Consider the following 12471-nt stretch of genomic DNA (forward strand, 5'->3'; position numbering starts at 1 on the left):
CGGGGCACTGCCAGGAATGGAACATAAACCTTTAGGCAACAGTAAGGAACAATTTTATTCAATGAGGAAAAAAAAAATCAGGTGACTATGTGAAGGTATTTTGTGTATGTATTTTCCACGGCATACTACTAAAATAAAAATCACACGTAGTAAACTAAAGGAATTAAAATAAGGGGGAGGATTTAGGTCAGTGGTAGAGCGCCTGCCTAGCATGCATGAGGTCCTGGGTTCAATTCCCAGTACCTCCATTAAATAAATCAATAAATAAACCTAATTACCTCCCCCCCATTAAAAAAACACTAAAAACATTTTTTTAAATGCAAGTTGAAGAAAAGATACCAGGCAAGAAATTGGACTGCCCATAAGTACAATGAGGATAAGCCACTTGGGTCCCCAATATCTTGGTTTTGCTCTTACCCTCATAGCACCGTCCTAGCTGCCTTCAATGTCTTCAAGCACAAGGAAGGGTTTAAGTAAATAAATTCATAAATAAATAAAAAGATAGCACTTCCTGCCAAATGCCACCGCTGAAGACAAAAGTCACAGACTGAATTATGAATGAGGAAACTGTGCCAGATACATTTGGGACATCTTCACTTCACTTTCAGTGGTCTGGGGTTTCTCTAAAATGCACTGCAAGCTCTTGGTTTCAGGACACAAGCACTCGGGGTGCTTATTAGAAATGCAGATTTTAGTCTTCACACATCCAGAGATACTGATTTTGAAGGTCAAGGATCCCAAGATTCTGAATTTTTAAGCAGCTCCTCAGAAGACCATAAATGCATATGGTCTGCAGTTCACACTCCAAGGAAAACGACTGCCTGAAATAAAAGACCTGTTTCTCTACTACGGAGATTAACATTTTTTGTTTTTGAGCCAAAAAAACATATTTCAGAGCAGAAAGGAACCTTTAAATACACTTTATTCTTCTGAATCATCAACGTTGTAACCTTAGGTGGTAGCCAATGGGTAGCTCTAATGGGAATTATCTTTCGGTGGTGATGAAAACGGTTTCATCAAGCCACATTGGACAGCAGTGTAGCTACAGATGGCTGTAAAATGCTTTAAGGGGCCTGCACAAGAACCCTTCACAAGGGCTGCTTAAAAGTGTGCTGAATTTTCCTTATGGGAAATCTGAAAGATCAGTAAAAAAAATTATACATATATACATATATATATATATATATATATATATATAAACACACAAGCACTTATCACTACTGTATCTAAAAATTCTAATTTGCTTCTCACTTCATTTGTCAGCAAAAACACCCCAAGTGCATTACGCAGGAAGCTCTTCACGGGCCCCTTCAACACTTAAGACCCATGACTGGGCATTTATTTTCTCTATGGCTTTCTTGCTTATCTCCTTCCTTTCTCTGTCTCTTCTTTTTGATAACCAACAGCATGACCCTTATCCACACGTACATTCGCCCGCCTTGTCGGAAAGATAGACATTGTTGTCTTTGCCCCAGAGGAGCTGCAAATTGATTTTCATCCCTCCCAATATGAGCGTTTCTGAGGGAAGAGTAAGGGTCAGGCCCTGCCGAGAAAAGGACCCACGATTACAATATACGGTGGCATCTGCTACGAACAGCAAAGGGATTGCTATAACAACAGAAAACTCTTTGATTTTTGTCTTCCTCCAGCAAACTAAAAATAAAATATTAGGGAGCTCCAGAACGCATGGCAAGAACAGCACCATAAAATCTGAGTGGAGATTTGCGGCTGACAAAGATGCAGCAAGGGTTGATCCTGACGGTCACTGTCAGAGTAACACGCCAGCAACACAGACGTGGAGAAATCGCAGTCTAAGCTGGCTGTTCTCTGCGTGTACTGAATGGCAAAGAACTGGTCACTAGCATCCATTGCTGGCCTCACAGATCACAGGACTTATGTTCCAGCACAGAGAGGGTGGGTGAGGCAGTGCCTAGGTTCTGGCCAACCTCACCATCTTCCTCATGAGAAAATGATCATGGGGGCAGAGGTGTCAGTACACTGGAAGTCTTGTCCACTAGTCTGTTCTGATCCAGTCCAGATGTGGAGAAGGGAGGGTGTATTCAGAACTGGTGGGCACTGGACTCCGGCATATCTGACAGTGACACATGGGGGCTTCCCAAATTCTGACGGCACGGCATAAACTCTTTCTCCACGTGACCCAGTGGGAAAGACGGGAGAACGTCCTTCTGCTCCCCCAACACCACCGCACCAGCCACAACTGATGACTCCGCTGTAGCCTATCATGTCTCATGGGACTTCACATGAGTACATTTCAGCAACATTTTCTAGTTTCTAATACCTAGTTTCTAATTCTAATATCAGGTCAGAGCCAGAAGCAGAGAGGAAACCTCTTACCACCTAGTTCACAAGAAGAAAGGACTTCCAGTTCCCCGAGGCAGACTATTTCTTTGATAAATACTCTTACCTAAGAACAAACTACCCTACTAGTGATATGTTCTTACAGTAAGCCCCTACTTTATCACTGAAGTCAAAACAAATTTTTAAACGAGTTTAGTTCAATGTGCATTCCCTACAGACCTACTTTATACCCAGGAGGGGCCTTCCAAGACATTCGACAAAGGATGAAACACAGTCCTGTCCTCAAGGACTCTGGGTACCTTCAGGGGAGTAAGAGCTGGGCCTTCTGACTCAGCGTGGCAAACATTTTTCTGGAAGGATGGGCACGGTGTTCCAGGATCACTGTGGAGCCTGGGAGATCTGGGGACCCCTTCAGAGGGGGCGACAACTGAGTTACATTTTAAAGTCTGAATGACATTTTACTGCAAATGGGAAGACTGAGAAAGACCTCAGCAAAGGGAGCATGAAAAAAAAGCTATGGGGTGCAAAAGGGGAGTCTTTAGGGAACAAAGAGCATTTTGTGGGATTGAGGCACAGGGGAGAGCGATGTGGACGATGAAATCGAGGGGCTTGGTTGCAGCTAGAACAGAAGGGACTTTATCAGCCACACAGAAGTGTGAGTTTTATCCTGTGGGAAGCACAGTGTGGAGCCCTGAGGGGTTTTTAAGGAAGGGTACTGCCAGACACAAACTACATTTTAGGCGGAGATGTGTGGAGGCTGACAGGGGGCGACAGAGAGGCTGGAAGACCAGTCAGAAGGCATTTCAGAGCTTAAACAAGACCATTCATGACCCGTGTCGGAAAGGCTCCACACTCTTAGATGGCCATCACTTCTCCCATCACTTCTTTAGTTCTGAGTTTCCCCCTTTTTAATTCTATATCAATACTGATATCTATTTTTTTCTACCCAAAACACACCATCTGCAGTTCACAAAATCACATTCCACATGCTGGAGAGTCAACGTGTAGGTAAACGCTTAAAAGAATCTCTTACCTGAACAGAGCTGCTCCACTTTTGTGTAGTTTAAAGATACTATGTCGTTAACCCATGCGATGATGTCATGTCTGCTCATAGTCTCTTGGGTTATCGAGGTAGAATACACGTTGACCGCCATTCCCCAACTAGAAAAACAAACAAACAAGTTAATGTAACTACAAGGAAGAAATTAACTCAGAAATATGCAAGACGTCTCTTCCAGGTCTGGATTTCTGGCAGAAGAACTCAAAGGCGTGTCGAAGTCCTGCTCTGGCTAAGCCCTTCCCCTTCCCTTTCTCTCTACATATTTGCTGTAATATGGTTAAATCTCATATACTGTTCACACAGTATCATTTTCTCTCTCCTTCAACTTGACTCAAATATTTTTCAGGTCCTGAGATCCCTCATCTCTCCTGTAACTTAGTGTCTTACTTTTGTACTTAAATCTACGTGTGGTATGAAAAAGTGATCAGGTCTCTTAACAGTACACACTGGAGAAGACTCTTTGTTTTACAAACGATTTCTTAATACTTTTCACCGCAAGTCCTTGCAGACGGCACCTCCCCTAGTCTGCTCATCTCTGGACCTGTAAACGGCAGCTCCACTGACTCCAGTGGCTCAGGCTGAAAACACCATCATCTTTCTTGCCTCCTCTCTTTTCCTCGCCGCATCCATTCCACCAGCTAATCCAACTGGCTTGACCGTCAAAGTATTTTCAGAGACTGCTAGCCTGATCCAAACCTGTGTCAGCACTCCTGGGTATTTTGCAGCAGTCTGTCCGTGAGTCTCCTGCTTGGCCCCCTGGCCCCCACCACCTATTTTCAACACAGCAGCCACAATGATCCTATTGGCAGAAATCAGATCCTCTACTTCTTGGTTCAAAACCCTCCAATGGCAGCTCATCTGAGTACAAGCCAGCGTTCTCACCGCGCTTCACAAGGCCTTATGTATCCTGTCCTTCCACACCTTCTCCCACCGCCCTCCCCATCACCACACTCCATCACCACCAGCCTCCTGCCTCTCTTGGAATCTTCAAGCCCACTCTCGCCACTGCTGTGACTTCAGCCAAGACCACCTCACCAAGGAGGCCTCCTCCTCATTATCTCCTTAATCCTTTTCTCTCCACAGACAGGACACACGCTCCATGGGGACAGGGATTTCGTTCCTTTTAGTCTCTGTATATTCCTGGTGCCCAGTCCAGTTCCAGACATCAAATAACAAAAATATAAAATGTTGACTGCAGGACTGTGCTTTTTTCCCCACAGAAGGGAAGCATGGCAGGAGGTGAGTTAGGAACATTGTTTATCAGCTTTAGAGAAAAGGAAATTCACTGTAGAGACAGGTTATATACACATTTCATTAGAAGAACAATCCTCGCAAATGCTAACCACTATATATAAAAATAGATAAAAGACAGATTTCTTCTGTATAGCACAGGGAACTATATTCAATACCTTGTAATAACCTTTAATGAAAAAGAATATGAAAATGGATATATGTGTGCATATATATGCATGACTGGGACATTATGCTGTAACCAGAAATTGACACAATATAACTGACTATACTTCAATAAACCAAACAAAAAACAAACAAAAAACAGTTTCGTATAAATTTATGCACATGCATTACTCTCTAATAAATACAAATTAAAACAACAACAAAAAAGAAAAAAGGAAAAAACCTTCACCTAACAGTCTCCATCCCTCAAAGCTTTGGGCAAAGCCTTGAAAACCAAAGTATCTGGATAATCCGGAAGTGCCGCCTGACTGCATGAGTCTTCCCTTCACCTGTGAATGTTAAGATACTTCTGCCCATTTCATGACACCTACTGTTTTCCCCCAGCTTTTTGCTGGAGGGGCATACACTGGCCACCAGTAACAGATAAGGTTTGTTTTGTTTAAAGCACTTTGATAGCTAATTGGTTTCCTTTTTTAATGAATAAAACATTTTTAGGGCAGCTTTAGGTTCACAGCAAAACTGAGTGGAAACTACAGAGTCTTCCCATTTACACTCCTGCCCCCGCCCTGGAAACAGACAACCTCCCCACCATCCACACCCCCACCAGCTGGTACATTTGTTACAACCCGTGAACCTGCACTGGGGCGTTATCATCACCCAAATGCCACAGTTTACATCAGGCTCACTCTTGGGGTTGTACATTCGTGGGCTGAGACCAACCTCCGATGACCTGTATCCACCACTATAGTATCATACAGGAGAGTTTCACTGCCTGAAGAATCCTCTGTGCTCTCCTGATTTATCTTTCCCTTTTACCAGCACCATAGTTTTACCTTTTCCAGAATGTCACATAGTTGGAACCCTAGAGTACGCAGCCCTTTCATACTGGCTTCTTTCAATTCGTAATGCGCATTTAAGGTTCCTCCTGTATCTCTCCTTTTTTTTTTTTCTGTTTTTGTATATATATATTTTTTTATTGAATACAGTTTACAATGTTGTGTCAATTTCTGGTGCCCAGCACAATGCTTCAGTCATACGTCAACATACATATATTCGTTTTCATGTTCTTTTTCTCCAGAATACCATATGATATCACTTATTTGTGGAATCTAAATAGAAAGACAAACAAACCTCCGTGTCTTTCTATGGCTTGAGAACTCACTTCTTTTTAGCGCTGAATAATATTGCACTGTCTGAATGTACCACTTACCTACTGAAGGGTATCTTGGTTGCTTCCAAGTTTTGGCAATTATAAAGAAAGCCGCTATAAATGTCCAGGTGCAGGTTTTTGTAAGTTTTCACTTATTTCACCAAAGAGCACAACTGACAGGTCGTATGGGAAAAGTATGTTTAATTTTATAAGAAACTGTCAAACTGTCCTCCAAGGTGGCTGTACCATTTTGCATTCCCAACACACAGCAATGAATGGAAGTTCCTACTGCTCCATAAAAAATTTTTCATATTATTAATATTAAATAATAGTTTATACTTAAACCTGGTTGAAACTTTGTGTTTTTACTAATTTTTGCAATGTACCGTACATAATTTTATATAAAATGTGTGTGCCTAAACTTTATATACGTAAAAACTTTCAGAATGAAAGCTTTTTGATACATGCAAAAGGAGAAAAGAGTAACAGAGCAATTGTGTTTACTTCTTGGTTTCAACATTTATCTACACTCGGCCAATCTTGTTTCATTTATACTCCCATCAACACTCCTGTCCTCCCCTGTCCATCCCCCAAGCCAGATTATTTTAATGCAAATGCCAAGCATCACATCATCTCACCTATAAGTATTTTAGCATGTGTCTCTAAAAGACAAGGACATTAAAAAAAGACAAGAAAACAAAACTGCAATAGCATCATCACACCTAACAGTAAAAATTTCTTAATACCGAACATGCACTGTAATTTTGTTTCAGTTTGAATCTGGATTGAAATAAGGTTCATACACTGTGATTCTTCAGTGTGTACTTTCTTTTATCTATAGGTTTCGTCTCCATTTCTAATATTTCCCTTGCATTTTAAAAAATTTATTGAAGGAATATAGGTTGTTTGTCTTGTAGAATTTCCACAATCTGGAATTTGCTCACTGCATCCCACTGGCATGTTTCAACATATTCTGCTGTCCCCTCTATTCCTATAAACTGGTAACGTGACCTGGAATAATTCCACAAGGAGATATTTCTCCTCTGAGATATTGATCATATAAGAAAAGGAGGATCGCTGCCCGATTCTTTCCCTTTATTTACCAGTTTTCAAAATGAGGTAAGCTCTTGAACAGTCTCCAAACATGACCAATGAGGTTTTTATTTTTAAAGTATAATTATGAACTCATGGATTCAAATATACTTGACATGTTTCAATCCAGTGCAACTTATATCTTTATTCAAACTGGCTTTGAGTTTTTTTGTTTGTTTGTTTTTTGTTTTTGTTTTTGTCTTTGAGTTATTTTGACAAGATCCTGGTGGTCCAGGACAACTTCCTTGCTTTCTGGTATGACAAAATGTGTCAGGCTTAACTTGTACACTTGCTACTTAGACCTAAAACCAGTCATTTCTCCAAGGGTTCCTTACTCTTTTAGTCACAAATGGTATTTAGAGATAAAATAATATTTTTAAGCACAACTACATAAATGAAGACTGTGTTTATTTATAAATAAGTGTGAAAATAAATATTCACCCATCCCTAGTTGCACCCTCATCTCTAAATTCTCTTCCCCTGAAGATCTGAAAAAACTCACAGAATTGGCATCCCAAATAATGTAACCAAAGTTACTGCTTTTCCAAGACATTATTAAAAGGCTTTTGATTTTTGGGTTAATAATGTCCACTGTTTTCTGTAGTCTATCGTTTATCAAACAAAAACTATCTGCTTTTAATTATGAGTTAAGTGTTTTAATTAACTATGTAAATTACATAAAATGTCAGTAAAGATAGTTCAAAATTTACAACGTTTGGGACCACCTGATGTAATTGTCATACAGCAGCATAGATTTTGGCAGTTCACATAATTTTCTGATGGCTTTGTCTTCAGGCAGTATTTTCAGTGAAAAGCTTTTGCTTTCCCAGGCAGTGGATGGATGGAGGGTGGGGCACCGAGGCGCAGAATTCTGCCAAACGGCATCAAGCCAAATTGGGATAAAATTTTTGCTCCGGACGATTTAAAAACAAAACTAAATGTAAGTCAAGAGAGACACGATCAGATGTGTGTTTTATAGAAAGAGAATCCAGAAAAAAGTGAGTAAATATGGTCTGTGGTTACACAATAGAAAGAAACGTACCACAGAAGGACAGGTAGGAGACTTATGGTAGCTTTTAAAAAATCCCTAAGAACAGGGAAGCAAGTCATTTGTTCCCTGTTCTGTCAATGAATCACACTCTTTTCTGGGTCTTTACTGATAACGTTCCCCAAAGGACAACAAAGCTTCCATACCTAGACCTTGGGCTCACAATGGCAAGGAAGGCATTATCTGCCTTCCAGGAGCTCATTAAGATAAGCAGGTAAACAATGGAACAGCATCTGATTCTTTCCTTTAGAAAACCTCCAGTTAATGAGTTACCAGACTCACCACTCTTAACCTCTACCACAACCCCTTCTCCAGCCAGCACAACTGCCATTCCCAGAAACCCCGCAGGAGGAACCACCATGTGTTAAGGGACCTGTGGGAAAACCAGGCGACAGGACGGACCAAGAGTGAGGGTGAATGAGTCAAGGTCAGGGAGATTTTCTGACACGTTCTAAAATAAAACTCCTGCAACATCAAATAGGTTTCCATGCCTACCTCGGATTAACAGCAATGGAGTCAACACAGTTAATTTCTATTTACCACCCATGCTCCTTAAGGTATTCTTCTAATTTATCTTCCTCCAAATTTCACCACGATAACTTCTAAATTCATTCCACACTGTGGTGATCTTTCGCTCCCTTTAGCAGTTCCCCATCCAGATGTGCGACACCTTCAGATTTTATGAGGGAGAGCTCTGGGTCCAGATTCCCCCTCCGCAGAGAGGGAAGGGCTCTTCCCAACCTCCAGTAAGTCTGGTGGCAGCCCAGGTGGAAAAAGAATTCTATTTCTGCTCTGCCATCCACTCTTTTCTCCCCAGCTTCCTTCAGCTTCCACTTTCTCTACAGGTGCAACTTCAATACATTCAAGCCTAAATTATTCAGGTGACTCAACAGTTCACAGAAGAAAATTTCTATTTTCCCAAATGTTAAAGTCGGGGCTGGTGGTGTCTTATTTACTAGTCTCAGCTCTTCTGTGGACAGCCTCTAAAATCCGAAGATTTCATTACAATTTCTTGGGTGTCAACCCTTAGGACAGTATTAAGGTGCAAGTACTGGCCTCTGCTTATTCCTCAGAAACGTCATGTGGGTAACAAATTGACTTTTCTATCATTTTAGAGTTAAAGTGATTTCATGCTCCCATCTTGATTCTTGAAGAAAAAAAAAAAAAACCCTGCGAAGGAAGCAGGGCAGGATTTGTATTCTTCCCTCACAAACGTGGATTCCTAGTCCTTTTGAAGGTATAAATTAAACCAATTCAAAATATTAATTTCTTAAAATTTACTGAGTAATTTCCAGAGACTCAGGCAAGCAAAATAAAGGGCTAAGAAAGGTAAAGCACCACCGAATGATAGAGAACTGAGAACAGCTGCACTGTGCATAATGCGTTTTTAAAATCAATTAAATTGAAAATAAAGAGGGTTTGTTCTGTTTGGATCTTCGGCATGCCTTTTCCATAGACGTAGCAGTTTATTCTTTGACAACCTGACATCTCGTCTGTGGGACAAGCATTTCTCTCTGTGCCATCCTTATATATATTTAAAAAAAAAGGGCTTGGGGGAGGGCATGGCTCAGTGGTTAGAGTACGTGCCCAGCATGCACGAGGTCCTGGATTCCATCCCCAGTACCTCCGTTGATAAACAAATAAATAAATAAACCTAATTCCCCCCCTTCACCCCCGAAAAAGGAAGTCAAAGCACTGTCCTCTACTGTGTGGCTTCCACTCAGAACTTTAACCAGATTACTGTGTTTAAAAGCTGGTAAATCCAATAGCGCTAAAAGCAGTAGGTGAGAAAGGGACACTTCCCTAGCACGTCGGTCTCTGGATCATATATTTTAATACAGCCTTTAAATTTTATTTTAAAATGGATTTGCAGCCATGGCTCCTTCCTGAAAATAAACTGAAAATCACCAGATATTTCATACGCGGCTGTTGTGAATGTTTGAATGCCTGTCTGGGAAGCTGGCACTTGATACATCTTTTGCAAATGGAAGAAAGAAAAATGCACAGAAAAATGAAAACCTCTTCATACCTCTGGCAGGCGAAGTCGTGGCTTGTCAGTGGAAAAGTGACCAGAGATGCACGTGACTTCAGAAAAAGGCCAGCCTCAGGCTGAGGGCCAGGGTGCTGACAGTGCCCTGGTCCCATCCTGTATTCAGGTATCTGCTGATGGGGTGTGGGGTACAGCAAGTCTAGGCTTTGAAGCACTTACTCAGTCATACAAATTAGAAATTACATTTCTGCTTACTGAAACCAAAGGAATTTTACGTGACTGAGTGAGACTTGAGGTCACCCTCTGATCAAAGCCTGGATAAAGACTTGGCGAGCCCCGAACCCTGGAAACCAAAACATGGATTCTACCACCTTACCAGCACGGGCCCCCAGATCAATTACAAGTATTCCACCATTTCGTCCAAGAACCAACATGGCAAAGTTTGTGAACTGTTCCAGAGGAGTGCCTCTTCAAAATGTGACAAACATATAAAATGTCATAGCGACTTGCATCATGTGTGGCCTTTAACTGAAATTATTTCTCATGTATTTTATTGCCATCCTTACAGACTGCAGCCTGACTTGTGTCCGTGTAGGGGGAAAAGTGACCTTTGGAGGAAAAGGCAGTGTTTTTTTTTCAGCAGGGCTCACGACAGGACAGGTGTCCTAGCATCCTGGCTCTGGTGCTGTGTGGCTATAAGGAGAGGGGTTTGAGAAATTAATTTTGGGAATGAGGCATGTGGAACCTATTTCAATTTTGATTTTTTTTTTCACAACTACCGCCTGAGTTTGCCAGGCTTCCCAATTTTAGACGTGACCATCTGCAGAAGAACAGCCTTCCGTACGTGTTGACTACTGTCTGCTGCTCTGAAAGGAGGCCTCATTTGGCTTAGATTCACCCTGAACGCATTTTGAAGCTGAGTCTTTAAAAGCCACTCCTCCCCACCACCCCGACTTAACTTACTTTCTTTACTTCACTCCCTAAAGGAGTCTATACACAACTGGAAACTTCACATTCAATATAAAACGTTCTGTACACTCAACCCATCCCAAGTCAATACACTCTGTTCACACAATTTCGCAGACAACTGACAACCAGACTCATGGCTGTGACCATCTCTCTTCTCACTCTCATGATAATCTGTATCTTCAATATGTCCCTCCATCACTGGGAGGAGCAGTCCATCTCCACCAGCCTAAGACCCACACGTGCAATCCACCCTTCACCTAGTTTCACACAAATGAAAAGAACAGACTGGAAAGGAGGTATGAAGAATGGTGGCATTTTTCTTTCACCTGGAAAACTGATTTCTTTGAGTTTAGGCACAGAAGGATTTCTGAAGTCCGTATCATAGGCTATAACCCAAGTGGTCTCTTAGGTGATGTCTAATGGTATCAGTGCTTCACAGGAAACCATGTCCTACTGATCAGGTGTTAAGGGTTCCTTTTAAAATGGCTCTAAAGTCTCCATATGTGCCAAGGTGGGCAAAGCACCGGTGAGTCACAAGAACATTTTCCATTGGGTTTTTTTTTGTTTGTTTGTTTTTCTTTCATGGAGGCACTGGGGATTGAACCCAGGACCAGTTGTGTGCTAAGCATGCGCTCTACCACTGAGCTCTACCCACCCTACTATGAACACTTTCTTTACCAGTCACTGGACTTACACTTGGTCCAGGATCAGGGTCTCACCTTTAATTCTCATCTCATAGGGTGGGCTTTGGTTCACGTTTTTAGGACTGTCAAGGTTGGCCTGTTCCTATACACCAGGTAAAGGGAAGGGTATTATTTCAAACACACTCATAAACATGGCTTTTTACTCAGAATTTTTTTGGGGGGTGATCATCCTGACAGAGATAGCCATTTTGCAAACACTTCTCTATATCCACAAGTATTGTAAGAGTTTAAAAGAGTTTGAGGCAATCGCTGATATAAAAATGAGTATTTCCTTCTTTTACAAGTGGCATCTTTCTAAAATAACCTGTAAATATTCTGAAGAAAAGAAGTATAGATTTATATCCACCAATTAACTATCAAGACAAAGGAAGAAACTCCAAAAATTGTCCATCAACCTGAGCGGGGAATGAAGAGATTCGGTCCCACAGGAGACATTCACTAGTGTGTGTGTGTTTTCCTCTGAAAAACCTTCTAACAACAGAAATAGATTCTGCCTGAGTGCCTCCTTCCTGGCTCCCTCCTAACAAAAGGCTGATGTGAAACCCCCGTGGCTGGCCCTCATAATGAACTGGGCATCCGTCGGGAGTGACTCGTAAATGTGTCCCCTGAACCAGAAACTTCCCCCCGCTTTTCAGCTGTGCATAATTCATTCTCCAGATTCAATGCCGCGAGGGGGAGGGTTTAAACATCTCACCAAGGAAAGAACGTGTCCACATAATTCTC

General features: G+C 41.6%; 1 protein-coding gene across 5 annotated transcripts in view; it reads right to left on the reverse strand.

Annotated features, from left to right (window-relative positions):
• MAPRE2 (microtubule associated protein RP/EB family member 2) overlaps positions 1 to 12471 on the reverse strand; it is a 137373-nt gene that overhangs the window by 57396 nt on the left and 67506 nt on the right. For all 5 annotated transcript variants that reach the window (XM_015237657.3, XM_006202308.4, XM_072949020.1 and 2 more), the window contains one exon: positions 3353 to 3480. In XM_015237657.3, the coding sequence (XP_015093143.1) occupies positions 3353 to 3473 (121 nt within the window). In that variant the 5' untranslated portion in view covers positions 3474 to 3480. The remainder of the gene's footprint in view (positions 1 to 3352; positions 3481 to 12471) is intronic.

The sequence above is a fragment of the Vicugna pacos genome, chromosome 24 (genome assembly GCF_048564905.1).
Source record: "Vicugna pacos chromosome 24, VicPac4, whole genome shotgun sequence".
In the NCBI taxonomy this organism is placed as follows: domain Eukaryota; kingdom Metazoa; phylum Chordata; class Mammalia; order Artiodactyla; family Camelidae; genus Vicugna; species Vicugna pacos.